Source organism: Sapajus apella, unplaced genomic scaffold (genome assembly GCF_009761245.1).
Source record: "Sapajus apella isolate SASKATOON/1434 unplaced genomic scaffold, GSC_monkey_1.0 scaffold2, whole genome shotgun sequence".
Taxonomy (NCBI): Eukaryota; Metazoa; Chordata; class Mammalia; order Primates; family Cebidae; genus Sapajus; species Sapajus apella.
The window spans coordinates 1,310,540-1,329,944 of record NW_022436942.1 but is presented as its reverse complement, the minus strand read 5'-3'; the positions used below and the strand labels follow the sequence as shown (position 1 = coordinate 1,329,944).

General features: G+C 39.8%; 1 protein-coding gene across 6 annotated transcripts; it reads right to left on the bottom strand.

Annotated features, from left to right (window-relative positions):
- Positions 1-4,085: 4,085 nt before the first annotated feature.
- PTHLH (parathyroid hormone like hormone) lies at positions 4,086-18,527 on the bottom strand. 6 transcript variants are annotated; one of them, XM_032286982.1, is made up of 7 exons: positions 18,296-18,527; positions 15,826-16,068; positions 15,488-15,520; positions 15,213-15,334; positions 9,095-9,517; positions 5,750-5,793; positions 4,086-4,569 (listed from the first exon to the last, which is right to left on the bottom strand). In XM_032286982.1, the coding sequence occupies exons 4-6, from the start codon at positions 15,311-15,313 to the stop codon at positions 5,778-5,780; spliced, it is 540 nt and encodes a 179-aa protein (XP_032142873.1). In that variant the 5' UTR covers positions 15,314-15,334; positions 15,488-15,520; positions 15,826-16,068; positions 18,296-18,527; the 3' UTR covers positions 4,086-4,569; positions 5,750-5,777. The 6 variants fall into 6 exon arrangements, with proteins under 6 accessions (XP_032142873.1, XP_032142865.1, XP_032142853.1 ...); XM_032286974.1 differs by having other exon boundaries at positions 15,488-16,068; XM_032286962.1 differs by lacking the exon at positions 15,488-15,520 and having other exon boundaries at positions 18,296-18,526.
- Positions 18,528-19,405: the final 878 nt, after the last annotated feature.

Genomic DNA, 19,405 nt, shown 5'->3' with positions numbered 1-19,405 from the left:
TAAGAAACTCATTCAAAACCACACAACTACATGGAAATTGAACAACCTGCTCCTGAATGACTATTGGGTAAAAAACAAAATTAAGGCAGAAATAAATAAGTTATTTGAAACCAGTGGAACAAAGACACAATGTACCAGAATCTCTGGGACACAGCTAAAACAGTGTTTGCAGGGAAATTTATAGCACTAAATGCCCAAAGGAGAAAGCATGAAGGATCTAAAATCCACACTCTAACATCGCAATTAAAAGAACTAGAGAAGCAAGAGCAAGAAAATTCAAAAGCTAGCAGAAGACAAGAAATAACTAAGATCAGAGCAGAACTGAAGAAGATAGAGACACAAAAAAAAACTCTTCAAAAAAAATCAGTGAATCCAAAAGCTGGTGTTTTGAAAAGATTAACAAAATAGATAGAACTCTAGCCAGACTAATAAAGAAGAAAAGAGAGAAGAATCAAATAGACACAATAAAAAATGATAAAGGGGATATCACCACTGATCCCACAGAAATACAAACTACCATCAGAGAATACTATTAACACCTATACACAAATAAACTAGAAAATCTAGAAGAAATTGATAAATTCCTGGACACATACGCCCCCTCCCCAGACTAAATCAGGAAGAAGTTAAATCCCTGACTAGACCAATAACAAGTTCTGAAATTGAGGCAGTAATTAATAGCCTACCAACCAAAAAAAGCCCAGGACCAGATGGATTTACAACCAAATTCTACCAGAGGTACAAAGATGAGCTGGTACTATGCCTTCTGAAACTATTCCAAAGAATAGAAAAAGAGGTACTCCTCCCTAACTCATTTTATGAGGTCAGCATCATCCAGATGACCAAAATCTGACAGAGACACAACAGAAAAAGAAAATTTCAGGCCAACATCCCTGATGAACATCAATACAAAAATCCTCAATAAAATACTGGCAAACTGAATCCAGCAGTACCTCAAAAACCTATCTGCCACAATCAAATCAGCTTAATCCCTGGGATGCAAAGCTGGTTCAGCACATACAAATCAATAAACATAATCCATTACATAAACAACCAATGAAAAGAACCACATGATTATCTCAATAGATGCAGAAAAGACCTTTGATAAAATTCAACACCCCTTCAGGCTAAAAACTCTCAATAAACTAGGTATTGATGGAACATGTCTCAAAATAATAAGAGCTATTTATGACAAACACTTACAGCCAATATCTTACTGAATGGGCAAAAGCTGGAAGCATTCCTTTTGAAAACCAGCACAAGACAAGGATGCTCTCTCTCACCACTCCTATTCAACATAGTATTGGAAGTTCTAGCCGGGGCAATCAGGTAAGAGAAAGAAATAAAAGGTATTCAAATAGGAAGAGAGGAAGTCAGATTGTTTCTGTTTGCAGATGACATAAATGTATATTTAGAAAACTTCCTTGTCTCAGCCCAAAATTTTCTTAAGCTGATAAACAGCTTCAGCAAAGTCTCAAGATATAAAATCAATGTTCAAAAATCACAAGCATTCCTATATACAACAAAAACAGACAAACAGAGAGCCAAATCATGAGTGATTGGCTCACAATTGCTACAAAGAGCATAAAATACCTAGGAATACAACTTACAAGGGATGTGAAGGACTTCTTCAAGGAGAACTACAAACACTGCTCAAGAAAATAAAAGAGGACACAAAAAAATGGAAAAACATTCCATGTTCATGGATAGGAAGAATCCATATTGTGAAAATGGCCATACCACCCAAAGTAATTTATAGATTCAGTGCTATCCTTTTGTCAGTGCTATCCACCATTGACTTTCTTCACAGAATTAGCAAAAACTTTAAATATCATATGGAACCAAAAAAGAGCCTGTATAGCCAAGACAATCCTAAGCAAAAAGAACAAAGCTGGAGGCATCACGCTACCTGACTTGAAACTATACTATAAGGCTAGAGTAATGAAAACAGCATGATACTGGTACCAAAACAGAGATATAGACCAATGGAACAGAACAGAGGCCTTAGAAATAATGCCACACATCTGCAACCCTTCAATCTTTGATAAACCTGACAAAAACAAGCAATGCAGAAAGGATTCCCTATTTAATAAGTGGTGTTGGGAAAACTGGCTAGCAGAAAACTGAAACTAGACCCCTTCCTTACATCTTATACAAAAAATTAACTCAAGATGGATTAAAGACTTAAACATAAGATCTAAAACCATAAAAACCCTAGAAGAAAACCTAGGCAATACCTTTCAGGACATAGGCACGGGCAAATATTTATGACTAAAACACCAAAAGGAATGACAACAAAAGCCAAAATTGACAAATGGGATCTCATTAAACTTAAGAGCTTCTGCACAGCAAAATAAACTATCATCAGAGTGAACAGGCAACCTACAGAATGGGAGAAAATTTTTACAAGCTATCCATCTGACAAAGGGCTAATATCCAGAATCTACAAAGAACTTTTAAAAAAAGAACCCCATCAAAAAGTGGGTGAAGTATATGAACAGGATATGAAAGGATGAGCTCATGTCCTTTGCTGGGACATGGATGAAGCTAGAAACCGTCATTCTTAGCAAACTAACACAGGAACAGAAAACCAAATGCTGCATGTTCTCACTCATAAATGGGAGTTGAACAGTGAGAACACATGGACACAGGGAGTGGAACATCACACACTGGGGCCCAAGGGGCAGGGGAGCCAGGGAGGGATAACATTAGGAGAAATACAGATGACGTGTTGACAGGTGCAGCAAACCACCATGGCACCTGTAACCCATGTCACAAACCTGCACGTTCTGCCCATGTATCCCAGAACTTAAAGTATAAGAATAAAAAAAAGTAAACAAAAAATAACAGATGCTGGTGAGGTTGTGGAGAAAAAGGATCGCTTATACACTGTTGGTGGGGGTGTAAATTAAATCAGCCATTGTAGAAGACAGTGTGGCAATTCCTTGAAGACCTAAAGATTGAAATACCATTCAACCCAGCAATCCCATTACTGGGTATATACTCAAAGGAATATAAATTGTTCAGTTATAAAGACACATGCAGGCATATGTTCATTGAAGCACTATTGACAATAGCAAAGACATGGAATCAGCCTAAATGCCCACCAACAATAGACAGGATAAAGAAAATGTACACCATAGTATTCCATGGTGTACATATACACCATGGAATACTATGCAGCCATAAAAAAGAATGAGATCATGTCCTTTGCAGGAACATGGATGGGGCTGGAGGCCATTATCCTTAGCAAACTAATAGAGGAACCAAATACCACATGTTCTCACTTACAAGTGGAAGCTAAATGATGAGAACACATGAACACATAAAGGGGAACAACACACACTGAAGCTTATTGGAGAGTGGAGAGTATAACTAATGGATACTAGGCTTAATACCTGGGTGATGAAATACTTGGTACAACAACCCCCGATGACATGTTTACCTCTGTAACATGTTTTCTTGAACTTAAAAGTTAAAAAAAATATACAAAGAGACTTCACATGGCATCACACTCAAGGTGCTTGCAACTAGAATTCCAGCACCTGTGATACCACAGGAAAGCAATGCTCACCTTTGGGAGCTTTTCGAGCAGTTACTTATCTCCCAAATTTGAGCCTTTCTAGAGAGTATTCTCAAGTAGCTATTTTATGCTTAGTATTATTGTTACTAGTAGGAGCAAAATCTCTTAAATTACCCTTTACATTGGCTAAAATTACCCATGATCTTATAGTCCCCGACTGGCTTCTTTCCCTTTTTTCTAGCTCTAGCCAACCTTCTGGACTCAATTTCTTTAATCCTTTCTCTTGATTTCTTCCTGCTTCTTTTCTGCCCACTCCTGTCTGAACTTCAAATTGAATGTACTTTATAAAATTACATGTAGGTAGTTCAGCCATGCTGTTGACTTGAACTGAAATATTGGACAAAATACATTTTAAGTTGTTTTTAACTAAAAGCTAATGTAGAATTATTGGAATGTGGAATGTAAACATATTATGTTAAGACTGTATTCCAATAGCTTTACAAAAAAACCCTATCATGTTCCTTCTACTAGAAATCTTAAAGGATATAATTCACTCTCCGAGTCATGATGCAATTAGATTATATTTTATTAGACATTCTTTACAAATTTAAAATACTGCTATTTTTACATGCACAGAGGAAAATCAATTTGGATAATTATATTTAGGCATTAATTAAAATCAACCACAAAATAGAGACACTTTATTGTGTCATTTATCAACATACTTGATATGTATATCTAAAGTGCATTATGTTACAAAAAATATAGAAATTCAGCAGCACCAAGATACATTTACAAAATAAATACATCAATTGACAAAATAAATTATGGTAAATGTGATAATAATATTGGATTAGCCTTGGCAAAAAAAAAAAATTCACAATGACCAATGTGCAGTTTCATAGAGCAACGGGGGAGACAGTTTTATTCCAATGCATTTACAGTATTTACAGACAATAAATATTTCTAATACTTTCCATATGTTCACTATTACAGAATCCTGCAATATGTCCTTGGAAGGTCTCTGCTGAAAATTTCAATGCCTCCTGCAAAAATAAGGAAGAGAAATAAAAGGGGAAAGGTTAACTTCCTTCACAAATGAAAACATAAAATATAAAGGTTATAAGCTAAGCAACACGGAATCACAATGGAAAAAGATTCAGGGAACTTCTTGTAAATATTTCCTACAGGAGGTGCTTGTAAGATCCACCTGGATCCCTGTAACCTCTGTTACAGGCAGGGTCTTCAACCCAACTTAGTCCATGTGTGCAAAAAGGAAAAGGGCCTGCATTTCCAATCATGCTATCAGAAAAAGGGAACCCTGGAAGAATTTTCCAAGGCTGCCAGATGGCAAGTTTGGGAAGAGAAGGGACAAATTTGAGAACTTGGAAATAAGGTTAGGTTGGACCATCAGATACAATTCACTTGGAAGTTTATTCCCCAGTGACACCTGACTTAGGCAATGCAAAGCTTGTTTATTTGGTTCAGGTGCTCAATTGGTCAGTCTCTCACAACATAGTGGACTGTGGTGAGGGTAGTGGAAGTGTGGGACATTGGTAACGACTGGAAGAATGTGTAGTTAAATAGAATTGTGATGGTGTGATGATACCTGTTTTAGTCGATGAGATGATGATATCTGGCATTTCTTTCATTGTCTTTAAACACTAATGAATTTTATAAACACTAACTGGATTTTATAATAGTTTTCAAAGCCAAAACTGAAATAGAATCATCTGTCTCTCACTCTGTTGGTTTTTTGAATGGATTTTTTGTTAGCATTGGGAAAGTCTACTGTAAATGAGAGAATAAGAATAAATTAATTTAAAAGCATAAAATAGCAGTATTTCATATCACCATGTCTCTTTTATTATTCTGAAGTTACTACCTGAGACTGACACCTTTTCTAATCTATCTAAATACTGTAATGACAGTATTTTAAGATGGGTTAGCAGAGTTTTCTCTACTTTTTTCTCTCTCTTTCCCTCCTCTTTTTATGGTCTGTTCAAGTGACTTTGTATTCATTCCCAAGGAAACAACTATAGAATGGAATTTGATTGGCTATGTCATTGAATTGACAGCCAGAGTTGTGGTAGAGTTTTACATGGCAGACGTGTGGGTGTGAGACCTACACAACAGCATAGTCTTAACCGTCTTGGAGTTTTCTGTGCAGCTTACAAAAAAAGCAAATTGAGCATTTAGAGTGTTTTAATGTCTGAAGTTACTGACCTCTTCACCAATGGTTTTGGTGGGAATGTTAGAGTTGCTCCCAGCTGCAGAGAAAAGAGGGTTTAAGATTAAAAGTCTAATTGGTGGATGGATGCGGATAGATGATATGAATAAAGCCAAAACGATGACCTCAAAGCTCAATAATTGCCATACTCTGCTGATTTTTAAATGTATTTGTGCTAAATGGTATTTTGTGAGTTGGATTTAAGAATAACACAAAGAGGGAATGAAGAGGATTTTGAATAATTATTTCTTCAGAAAGAAAGAAAAAAGAAATAAGTTAAAGGACCAATGAAAAATCTATGTACATCTCACCAGCCCAGATGTTTGTTCCTTTTCCTTCCTTTAGATTTCTCCTTTAACAAAGGCATGTATTGGAATAGCCAAGTAAAACATCTAATATGACCTAAAAGTATATGTGTGTGTTTACTCTATGTGTGTGCATATGACAACATTCTACAGTCTTAGCCCTTTTGACTATGGACTTCCAATATTTTTCTAAATCAGTATTTTCCAAGGCAAAATGATATGATTTCTAACAAATGAGTCCTACTGTATTGGGATATCTTGTTTTTAACAGCGAAAATTCTGAAATAAAATTCCCCCAATTTCAAGCTATGTATTTTCCACTGAATGGTCATGTGAGAGGAAAACAGACAATTTTATCTCAGCAGTTTTTTTCTAAAAAGATACTGTATTATTGGCCGGGTGTGGTGGCACATGTCTGTAATCCCAGCACTTTGGGGAGGGCGGATCTCCTGAGGTCAGGAGTTCAGGACCAGCCTGGACAACATGGTGAAAACCCACCTCTACTAAAAATACAAAACTTAGCCAGGCATGGTGGTGGGTGCCTGTAATCCCAGGTACTCAGGAGGCTGAGGCAGGAGAATCTCTTTAACTTGGGAGGCACAGTTTGTGCTGAGCCGAGATTGCGCCATTGCACTCCAGTCTGGGCAACAGAGTGAGACTCTGTCTCAAAAAAAAAAAAAAAAAAAAAAAAATACTCTATTTTTTTTCAAAATACTGTATGTATTATAATTAACTTCATGCTTGCCATCTCATCAGACCTCTTGGTTCATCATGTAATGCAAAAAAACTAAGGAGGGAGGGGTTGTTAATAAAAGACTTGTCACTTATAATACTTTAAAATAGTTATTCTGAAACTATTTTATTTGGATTATAAAATTTGCATGGCCCCAGACATCCTCATCAATGCACTCCTAAACTTCCTCACTCTTCCCTGCACCTCTGTTGGATTGTGTTGGGGGAGTGCCAACATTTGGCTGCTGAACAGTTCTTTCCATGAATGTCCCTCACAGGGAAGAGAAAGGAAAAGCAGAAACCTCCTATTTCTTTCAGCCCTAAGTCTGGATTTGATTAGGCCACTGCCTAATTTTTACTAGACCTACTTTAACTTAGGGGTAGGTTCAGGCATAAGAATTGATGAGTATTAATTTTCATCAATTCTCCAGATACTTAAAGAGCATTGCAAATTTGAAATGAACAAAATCCATTGAAAGTTATTTATACCTCTGTTTTTATAGCTCATGTGTATAATAAGACAATGGATAAAAATAGGATTTGGCAATAAAGTAGGGTCCTTGCATTAGTTATAAATATATACAGTTAGGATCCTGTCTTAAAATACACTAACTATGTGAAGTAAGCCAGAATTTATAGGGTGTGTTACCCTTTATAGAACCATTAGATGTTTGAGGATAGGTCATTCACTGTGCTGAAGATTTTTCTAGTGCCACTGCCCATTGATTACTGAAGCTGTACTACTTATCCCATATGATTGCTATTTTATGTGCTATTTAATGACGGGTTTGCCAACTTAAAGAGAGAAATAATGGTGAATAGGTTCAAGCTCCCCTTTGAAACATCATCCTATAATTCTATCTGTAGCAGAGTTAAAGGAAATGACTAAAGAAGTAACGGGGAACCCTTTAGATGATGAGATCATTAGTTGCATATGATGTGTTCTGTTGTTTTCCCCCTTTTTTTTCCAAACCCCAAAAAAGTGCTGTACTGAAATAAAAAGGAAAAAAAAAGATCCTGTCAATGGAAATGCATGGATAAAGAAGCAGGGCTAACACGGCAATGGTCTAAGTGTCAGAAAATAGGGAGATCAATCCAGCTCTGGGCCTACCTATTTCAATTCCAAGGATTACACTTTTAGTGGTGGAATGCCTTGGCTTTCTATTTTATATAATGAGATTAATATTTGCCTCAAAGAAATATACCCACCTAGATAGATAGTTGGATAGATATAAATAGATGATAGATAGATAGATGGTACAATCAGAACTAGGTCTAAAAACACCAAAATAATATGTTGTAATTTATTGAGTGTTTACTATATGACAGATAATTAATCCATATATAATTTCATTTAGTCGACACCAAACTCTATGAGGTTGGTACAATTATTATCTTCATTTCATGGAAGTTGTAAGTGAATCTTAGAAACTAGACAGAGTAACTCTCTCTAGGTTGTGAACTTAAATAAATTCAGACCCAAGACTTGAGCCTAAGTTATTTGATCCCAAAGTCTAGGAGTGTCATTATTACCTAGATCTGTGAGCTAAAAATAAACAAGCCACATAAATGTGAAGTTTTATTTTTCCTACTGCATTACCCTAGGAAAACTATTTCATCTTGCCACTGGACAGAGACATACATGAGCAAAACCTATATCCTTGTAAGTTAAACATTTTCAGAAATCATTTAATTGTTCATGAGCTGGTATAAACCAGAGTTAAATTTAATTAAACAAATTTAAAGCATGTGTTTAAAACATAATTTAAGTTCTTTACATTAAAATAAATTTGAGATTTAATTAAATACACTTAAATAAAAAGTGTGAATGGCTCAGAATCGTTTATGACAAGATACTGTTCTGCAGTGTTTGTAGATAATATAAAAAAGCCTTCTGTGTTCTCCCTTGAAGTGAAAGACAAAGAAATGAAAAACACTGAAGAAAGTTTGCCAAGGTGTGAGAGTAAGGGGAAGAAACACACCTCTCCAGCAAATTATGAAGATGGTCACTAGCTTCTGAAGCTTGAATATGAAATTATTTGGTGGAACGGTAAAGGATGGATGTTGGGTGATGATGGAGAAAGAGGAATGGGCTCTAAAGCCTCTCCATGGTGCTGGGGGACAGGAGTGTGTGTGTTGTAGGGGGTACTGCTTTAAGGCAGACAATATTCTGGCTTATTCTCTATCAATTGCTACAAAATTGATAGAGACACAGAAAGGGAGAAAAGTCTAGATTTGTCCGAGCCAAGGCAGAAGGGAGGCTCCAAAACCCAGCTGAGGCTACGGGCCAGAGAAGCCTGTTACCGTGAATGGAGCTCCAGCGACGCTGCGGAGGTGTCAGACACTGGGTCCCCTTCTAGCCTACTCCCAGCCACTCCAGAGTCTAACCGGGCAGAGCGAGTTCGCCGTTTTTTCTTTTCCTGCTCCTTGCGTTTCCCGGGCTTGCTTTTCTTTTTCTTCCCGGGTGTCTTGAGCGGCTGCTCTTTGTACGTCTCCACCTTGTTGGTTTCCTGAGTTAGGTATCTGCCCTCATCGTCAGACCCAAATCGGACGGGGTGGTTCTTTGTGCTGGGAGAGGGCTTGGAGTTAGGGGACACCTCCGAGGTAGCTCTGATTTCAGCTGTGTGGATTTCGGCGATCAGATGGTGGAGGAAGAACCGTCGCCGTAAATCTTGGATGGACTTCCCCTTGTCATGGAGGAGCTGATGTTCAGACACAGCTCTTTTGCTTTGAGAGAAAATATTGGAGGGGAAGAAAACAGTGAAATTTTAGTTGTTGATAGAGACAACAAAGACATGAGTAAGTCTCTAGTTTTCTAGTTGGTCCACCGCAAGACACAAGCTGATGGGTAGCTTATTGTGCAGGGAAGGGTAACCAGTGGGAAGGAAGGAGCTGGCACTTAGGAGGCTCCAGCTCCGGGTCCCAGTTCTGCCACTCACTAGGTTGTGACCTTGGTGGGAACATGAACATTCTTGGGCCTCATGGGCCTCAATTGCATAAAGGGAAGGGGTCAGAGACAGTGATTTCTATTCTCCCTTCCCAATTTAAAATACTATGATTCAGTTATGATCAGAAATAGAAACCATGGAGCATCTCTTCACATTTTTCAGAGTTCTTCTGGGAAAATAAATCTAGAAGTCTCAGCCTGGGAAATAAAAGGCAACAGCTTTTACCTGAGCATTCTCTTTCGTTCTCTCTCTCTCTCTCTCTCTCTCTCTCACACACACACACACACACACTTGCCCCATTAAGAAAATAGTAATATTGAAACTCAAAGAACAGCAACCCATAAGAGTAAAAGCAAACAAACGCTGAAGGATGAAGTGAGCAGTGAAGCTTGTCTAGGAAACCATCTGATTCACAGACTGAACTTGAACATTTTAGACTACCAGCTACCAAGAAGATACATTTGAAGGCCAATAGTCAAAGAGCAAGAGACAGAGAGAGAGAGAGAGAGAGAGAGAGAGAGAGAGAGAGAGAGAGAGAGACAGAGGAGAGAATGTGTATTTTTCTGTAAAGTAGTAGGTGGTCTCCTTAAAATGGGTTTCTTTGTGTGCTTAAATGAGATCATTCTATTTCTTCTGTGCTTCAAGTTTTGTTTTTTTTTTTTTTCCAGTTTAGAACTTCAGAGAGTATGATCCTTACTACTTAATTGAGAAGCTCACTTTTCTACTTGCTCTCTTTGTCTTAAAATTCTCTAGGAAAAAATATAAAGGATTTTTCTATTTAAACGACACTCTAATGAAAGTACTGTGAAAAAGAATAAACTAATTCTCTATCAATCCTTTTAGATAATACCCAAACTCTTGCTTAAATGTTCATCATGTATTCTTTTATTATTTTGTGTATATTATTAACCATATTTAAGGACTGCATCCATTAATCAGTCACATCATGCCTACTTCAACTCTGCATTAACTCCAATTCCTGCCATTGGAATAGTCCTCCAATCTGGCCCATCCTCAAAAGCATCAGAAAGTGTTTCCCAGGGCTATATCCCATGTATTCTTACTTCCTTGACACAGTGGTGTCTGAGTCCTTTGTTGCCTTGGTTGGTGCAATGTCTTTAACTCCTCAGAGAAATATGGCAATAATAAATAGCATTATTACTGCCCCCACTGTATTCATGAGGAAAGTGAGGAGCAGAGAGGTTAAATGACTTGCCCTAGTCTACACAATGGTAAGTGGCAGAGCCAGGGATCCAGAAACTAGGTCTTCTGATTCTGAAGCCAAGATTGCTTTTTTCAATTTCTGCAACCCTTTCTCCTGTCAAAGAGGAAGCTGAAGTTCCTGCCTGTCCCTGTGTTGAGGGAACAAGGTCAGGGGAGTACAGGGTATATGCTTGGGGCATACAGTAACAAGCCACCACAATGATGTGCAGATTGGACAGAAATTTATCAGTTTCCTTGAAGACCAAGCCTACTGCCCCAAAAGCTCATTTTCATCATCAAAATTAGGAACTACAAGTTTGGACTATCACTAGATGAATGTGTCAAAGAAGAGAGTAAGAGATGAAAATATAGTCATCATTTCTCTGGCCCTTCTACCGCCAGCTTCCTTCCAGTATTTTAGTGTGTGGACTAACTTTAAGCCATGTAGCTCATTCAAAAAAGACATGACTTAATGGAAGGAATTTAACAGGAGCCTGGTTTAAATGAGGCATGAAGGAGTCTCTCTTTAGAAAGAGAGAAGGTGCCACATGTGACTAGATTAAAATTCACTTACTGTGTGGCAGTAGTTAGTATTCTGGAAACTTTTAAGAATCTACAAGTTTGAGGCTTTGGAACAAGGTATTTATATCCTTTAATAACATTTTAAAAATAATAGGACAGATATAATTGCATAGTTCATAAGCATTTCAGTTTAATAAGTATCTTTTAGCAAAATGTCACATTAAAAAGTTCTTAACCACTGATAATTTATAGTATTGGGGACTTTTATTTCTTTCTCAGTTCCTGGCAGAAGCACTCCTCTCCTGTATTGCTCTCCAAATGGATAAAGTGTAGCCTATTTTAGTTTCACTTGAGGCCAAAACTTTTAATGGTTGGTCTATTCTAATTGAGCCACCATTGCTCATGCCCCTTCTCATGGGCATATGTGCTTGTCATCTTGGCCAGCCTTTCAAATGTGAGTCACAGTGCCTTTCTAACTCAAGCTGCATTTTCCCAGGATAGTTCTCATGGGAAATGCAGTGATCATTCTATCCTTCTATTTTATAAAAAGCCTACAATATGGCACAACTTTGTCCAATTTAAAATAGTACATCTCTTATGAGGCACAAAGCTTTCCATCTGCCTTTTGGGGGAAACTGTTAGTATTCTAGAAAACACAAATTTTCTTAAATGCTAAATTGGAAAGGCTGTTAGACATTTTACTTAGTATTTCAAACACTTCTGCAATGAAAATATTGTGAAGAATGAATCTCTCACTAGGCAGTTGCATTAGAGGATCAGGAATCTAACAGCATCAGTACAAACTAGATATACATAGGTAGTGAGTAATAAATTCAAATTGAGGAAGTTTTCAATTTCAATAACTCTGAAATATTAAGTTGTAAATATGGCCTCAATAATAGTCTTTTACTCAGTTTCTCTGTAAACATTACATAGCACAATGGTTCACATGGCACTTACATACATAGGCTCCAAAATGGAAAAAACAAGTATGTTATACATCATGATCTCCTTTGATTATTGTAAAAACAATGCAAAAATGTGGGGGAAATGCTTATCATAAATAACTCTAAATTCAGCCCAAATATAGTCCTTCTCCTTAAAAACAAAAAATCACTCTCAAGGGAATTTTTAGAGAAGAAGCTTAAATTTCTAAGGAACTATCAAGGAACAGAGGGCATAAAAACAGTGATGGAAATTCCCTTTCCAGCGCAGGAAGAAACAGCATGCTTGTACCGATGCTAGGCTCCTAAGTAAGGACTCTGTATTTGAGAAGAAAAGTTCTGTGGTACATGCAAGAGACAGGGTTAGGGTGTTAGAGTTAAGATGACTCACCAGAAGGTCCTTCCAACCCAAATGACTCAGTAGAAAGTTATGCTTTTCATTAAGTGGAATAGACCCAGTCTGGCTCCCAAGCAAATCAGCCAATAATGTTTTAGTTTTCTGAATCTGCTGGAGTTCCCTCTCTAACTTAAACATGGAGATAGCCACCTGCCAAAAGCCTTGTTCATCTGCACAAGAACATCTATACACCTCACTTTCTAATATCCAGCTTGATCATGCTCTAGCTCCATTAATTAAAATCCTTGAGATGAACCTGTCCAAAGGACTCACAATTTATTAACTGCCATATTACAATAATAGTAATAACAACAATAATAATAACTACCTCCTTTGCATGGCTTAGGAAGTCTTATTGTTATAGTAATTTCCTCCTCCTTAAAAGTTAGCGTCTAGTTAAAAACAAATGTATACTTCTAAAGCAGTTTCCCTAACACTGGGTGTGAAAACTGGAGAGTAATATGGTTTGATTATATGTTAAAATTTCTTTCAAGAAACTAGCTTGATTTAGCATAATGATATACTTATGTTTTGTCTAGCACACAAAATTTACTGTTACTTGGCAGCAAGGCAAAAATAATGACTTGTTTTTAAAAACTCCATTTGGCTATAATAATTTGATGAAACATCTTCATCTACTGATGATTTCAGCCTCCATGAAAAACCATGCCTGTAATGTGATGATCTATTACCCATTAACTATGAGAATGTTTTGTGGTAGTTTTATAACCATCTGCTGAATGTGAGTGTTTAACTACAATATTTTATTTCACCCACAAACAAAACTATAACAGTTGCTGGCTGCTAAATGGTTTCTGATGTGTGTTTTGTAAGGTGTAACAAAGAAAGAGTTAAAAATAGCCTTTAGGACAACTTAGCAGTATTTTTATGCCATAGTTGTGGATATAATCATGGCTCATTTGCTGTTTCTCAAAAGAGAAAACAGGTATTAAGCAACTTTATAGAAAAAACTGGCTCCATTCCAAGGTAGTATTACTGAGCCAAATAAATACAGTATTTAAGTGTGTTTTTAAAAATTCAGTCTTCATTTCTATTTATATATGAATTGTAAATTATTAAATTTAACACAAGTCTCAAAGTAGGCAAAAAGTCTGAAGACAGTTTTCAGAAATACATTGGTAAAACGTTGATCTGAAGAATACAATGCAGCTTTATCTTCAGTATAATGTTCTACACAATTTGCCTTAGGAGATTCATAATAGATTTTCATTTTGGTGCCAAGGTTCAGACATGTCTAAAGTAATTTCATTTAAGGATTTTCTCCTCTAATAATAATAGACCACGAGCACATATAAAACAGTTGCCTTTTTGTACACCCTCGGGAATTTACAAGGACGCACCATAAACCTGACTGTAAATATTAGATACTGCTATTTTTATTGTTAGGGTAAAAATTCTCCTTAATTCCTTCTCCAGAGTCAAACTCTTCTCAGTTCTCGAACTTTATAGTTTTCCCATTCTGAACACTGAGTCTGCAGTTTAAACATCACCCAAAGATGGTGTTATACATATTAGTGAACTGCTAGGTCCAACAGATGATTAAGATCATGTTACTGTATCACTCTTCCAAGTTTTCAGTCACACGACATAGTGATATTTCTCTGGTGTGCTTGGATGTATGATTATTTCGAAGTCGAAGTTATCATTAAAACAATCACCAAGTGAGAACGCCAAAATACAAGTTTTTAGTCTACAGTGCAAATATTTGACTCCAGAATAAAGAACTGTTAGCAATAATTCTAAGAAAAAAAAGTTTCCACACCTAAAATTCATTTTGGAATCAAGCACTCCAGCGTTCCTGAACTGTATCAATACGAACATTGGAGTCTTGCCACTGCAAAGTTGTTACTACTTTATTATATAATATGCTTCATTATGTAATATGGTCCTATTTTATATGCTTAAAATTATGTCATTCATAGTAAAATTAGGTGTACGGCTTTTGCTTTTTCACACGCAAACCGCCACCCACATTCAGTCTGTATGCAAGCATGCATACCACAGGTCCCCAGGACCGCTCAGCTTCCTCCGAGTTTCAGAAGCTTCCTGGGTCCTGAAAGTACACCTACCCCCCTCCCCGCAACTTTTTTTCCACTAGAGGCAGAGGATCTTTCCCTAGATCCTAGAGGAGATTCTGTGAAACGCTCCCTCTTATGGAAACACACATAAAAATCTGTCTCTTGTCTGTCTCCCCCTGAAGATCAACCAGTTTCCCCGCCGGGTTTGAGGACCGGGCTCAGGCCCCTGCAGGTATCCGGGACGGCCCCTCTCCCTAACCCGTGCGAGGAGCATCGGTGACCGCTGCAAGCCCTCGGCAGCGTCCCAGCTTGGCAGCTTCTCCCCCTGGCCTCCCCAACCTGGCGCCTTGGGGAGGATGGGGCACTTACAGGCGGCGGCTGAGCCCCTCCACCGAGCGCCCGCAGGAGGGCACCGCGTAGCTGAGCAGGAACACCGCGACGCTCCACTGCTGAACCAGTCTCCGCTGCATCGTCTCTCTCGCGCTCGGGATCTGCAAAAGAAGGGAAAGCGACCCGAGTGTCAGTACGGACTCTCCATCTCCCTGTACTACTCCGCTCCCCTTTTTAGCCCGCTCTCAAACAGCCTCTTCAAGGGCATCCCCCAAGTTGCAAAGAAAAATTCTCTGGAGCCTCTCAGCACTTACTTATTTAGCAACCGGCTACTCCAACTGTGCTTTCTCCAAACCACACAGGCAGAAAGAGCAAAAACGGGGAAAAAATAAATTAGAGGCGCCTCCTCTGAAATAATAGCGAAAATGAAATGGTTTTATATATGCATCAATGATAAGTAGTGTGTTTACGCGTCTCCCATAGCAATGTCTAATTAATCTGGCCAGCAGTTCTCCTGGGTTCGTGGAACAGGGCTAACCGCCTCCTAAAAGAATAAAGTTTCCCCCTCTGAAGTCAGCTTCTTTGCGAACCAGGCCCTTGTGTTCCAGGACCATTTGTAGCGAAACCCACATATATATACATAGCTGTCTACCTCCTCTGGTGGGCTGGTTGCTTCCGGAAAGTTGATTCCACACACCCTGAGAACAAGTTTCAAGTGCGTGTGTCGTCGATCAGGAGGGCCAGGTGGCGGCGAGGGCGGGTCGTTAGCGGCAGCCGGAGTGGCAGGGCGGCGGCAGCCCCGCTTCACGGGCGGGGAGACATGCTGGCCGGGCGGCGCAGGTTGGAGGCGAGTTGAAAGCCGAGTGGAGGAATGTTCACACGCTCCGAGACAAACCTGCCGGAGAAGTGAGCGAGTCGCAAAGAGGTGGCGCCCTAGGAACGCGCGCGGGGCGAGCGAGGGCGCGGGCGGGCGCGCCGGGGGCGGGGGCGGCGACGGGCGGCCCGAGCGGGCCCCGCGCAGCCCGAGCGCGTGGAGGGGAGCCCCGAGCCGGGAACGCGCGGCGAGTGGCGGAGCTCCCCCCTCCCGCGCTGCCGCCCCGGAGCGGTCCGGAGCTCTGCCGAGCCACACCCCGGAGCCCGGGCCCCGCTGCGCCATCCCCGGGCCGGGGGCGTGGGCGGATCCGCTTGCTCCCTCCTGGCCCTGCCGGCTCCAGCCCGCGCGCGGATCCGGGAGCCGAGGTCCTTGAGGGCGTGCGGACGGCCCTGGGCAGCCAGCGGTGCCAGGCGCGCAGGGCTGGACGAGCGAGCGCCAAGACCTCCAGGGGCGGACGGACGAGGAGGAGGCCAAGGAGCGGGGCCGGGGACCGCGGGAGCCCAGGAGCCTGGGCGGAGAGGACGCGGGCTGTTGGCCTGTGAATTTAAGGAGCCCGAAGCTCGCCTGGCAGCTCGGGGCGCTGCAAGAGAACCCTCCTCCCTGGCCCATTCCCGGGATGAACTGAGTGGGGAGCGTCGGCTAGAGAGAGGGAGATCTTTTGCTTAGAAGAGCCAAAACGGTTCCAGACTTCAGATCTAAATTGCACTTTTTGCTGTTTCAGAACTGCTGGGGGACATCTGGAGTTGGTCCAAAAAACCCGCACACAGGAGAGATCCCCCTTTTGAATTGCAGAGGAGGACCCACACTCCTGGGGCGCGCACACAGCCCTTTTTACCCACAGTCGGGAGTCTAATCCATCCTTTCTCTAATACCCTAATTGGTTGTCCCCTCCCCCTCAAAAGTCCCAGGTTAAGATACTAGGAAGATTGTATCCGAGTCGCTGCAGACAGCGGACAGATGGAGCGGAACTATCGTTGTGTGCTGCTTTGCCTCGGAGAAGCGACAGGAAAGCGAGGTTCTTTCCAAAGCTAATGGGCGGGGAAGGAAGACTGCTCGGAACTACTGGGTAGTATCATCTAGGAAGGGATTGCAGCGGGAGTGGATACCCGCCCCAGAGCGCCTCTATCTTTCTGAAATGAGCGCTAGTGGCTGGGAACCGCTCAAGGGATGTTTGTCTTCTAGACAATCCTGCTGGTAGGGTTTATTAGTTTCTAGAAGGCTAGTACGATTTAGAGACTTAAGATGATTCAAGGAATGTGACCTTTAGAAAGCCTGGCTTTCCGGGTGATGCTCTACGTGTTTTACCCAGGGTGGGAGAAATAGCGCCCTCTCACCGAGACCCTTGCTCGTCGGGGCTCCCCACTGGTTCATTGCAGCTAGCTAGCAGTCAACGTTTGCTGTTGAGGTTGGGTGGGGGGCACGTTTTCTCAGACTCTCCTGTCTTCCTCAGTTGATTAAGCCTCATACCTTAAAATACTTGGCTGCCTCTCACTAAGAAAACACACACACACACACACACACACACACACACAATCTCTGGGAATTTCCACAAGTTCCCTTGAATGTGTAAGGATTTCTAAATGTTAGACCTGTTTGCATACTATGAAAGGACAAATTATCAGCACTCAGAAATATCAACCTTTGAACCTAGAGCACTTTCTGATTTATAAAAAAAAAAATCCTTCCAAAATGATGCAGGAGCCCTAAAGTAATCGTTAGATCTGAAGGGGAAAATCTGTAAAAAAAAAAAAAAAAAAAAAGAAAAGAAAAAAAAAGTAAATCACAAATGAGCCATTTAATATTTGCAAGTTGTTTAACATTGAAATGATAATATTTGCTTCCACAATAAAAAGTCCAAGGTACCTAGCCAAGTTTCAAACTACTCAGGCTTTAAAAAGTCAACCCTTCTCCCAATAGAAGGTTAAAACAAAAATCAGATTGAAAACATCCAATCACTTATGTTGTAAATAAATACATTTTACTCTCAGAACATTATAAATTAAGGACTGGCATACAGAGACTGCTTTGATTTATATTGTTTTTCTACTAACTAAACAAAATTAACCCCCCCCCACTCCTTCCCTCCTTTCTTTTTCCCCCACACACTTTTCTGGTGTTAATGGCAAAACATCTATCAAATATTTTTAGAATTTCCTCTCCTCCACAAAAAGAGAAAATATAGACAGAGGAAAAATAAATAGTCTTTATATACTCAGAAGACCAGTTCCCTCCTTATTTATTACTTCACCTTTTCCTTGATTTACAATCTTCTTTCTGCTTTTCTGGCTGACAGAGGGAAATCTTCTCAGCAGTCTTTTCCAGAAATACTTTTTTGGTGTTCTTCAAAAAACATAAAATTAAGTCTTAAAATGAATTAAAAGCTTCTTGTAAGGAGACTTCTGTTCCCACTAAAGGCAATTATTAGAAAGCAGGTACCTCTTCCAGGCAGGTACCTCTTCCAAGCTGCCCCGTTTATTACTTTCAGTAGAAATTCTCCTCAGTATATATACCAGGGACCCTGACTTTTTGCCTGTTTTGGAAAGGATATTTTCTGACATCATAATCTAGCTCCTAACATAACTGAGTAATCTCCATCATAATAATGTAGAGGTTGCATGACGGCAAATGAGACACTGTGGGAGCACCCTCTAACCCCTCCTCCTGCCACACACACCTTTTTTCTAAGGCTTAGAAATAGAAAAACTGCCAATAGAAGCTAAACGTTTGCTTGGGCCTTGCTGTCCTGTAAGTGCACCTTAGCAAATGGGAAGGCCTGCCTCTAATCTGAAGCATTTCCATGTTTAGCATGTAAGATCTACACCTACACAAATGCCTAGCCCATGAGCTCCAGGCTTCCATCTTCCCATCCCCAGTGGCAGTTTATTACAGTATATCCAATTTTAAAAGAGGTTTAAAAAATGTTTAATGTATTACTCTTAAATTCAGTTGAATATCCAGTAATATGTCTCTCCAGGGATATTTCCTATCATAGCTTAGAAAAAAATAAACTAGCATGTACACTTAGCTTTTTCATCCTTCTTTTTTCTTTCCTCCTTAGCCCAAATGACAAACAGATAAACATTATAAACCACATATGAATCTATAGCTCTTTAAACTATTGCTTGGGAATGCTCTTATTACCAATAAGCATCAAGATTTAACATTTAGATAACATTTAACAAACAGATAAATATTAAAATCCAAATATGAATCTATAGCTTTTTAAATCTATAGCTTGGGAATGCTCTTATTACCATTCAGCATCAAGATTTAACATTTGCCAATTTGTAGCTCCAAGCTATATCTCTAAAATCCCCTGAAGCCGAGCAACTAAACTCATCTCTTCTCATCTCCAAAC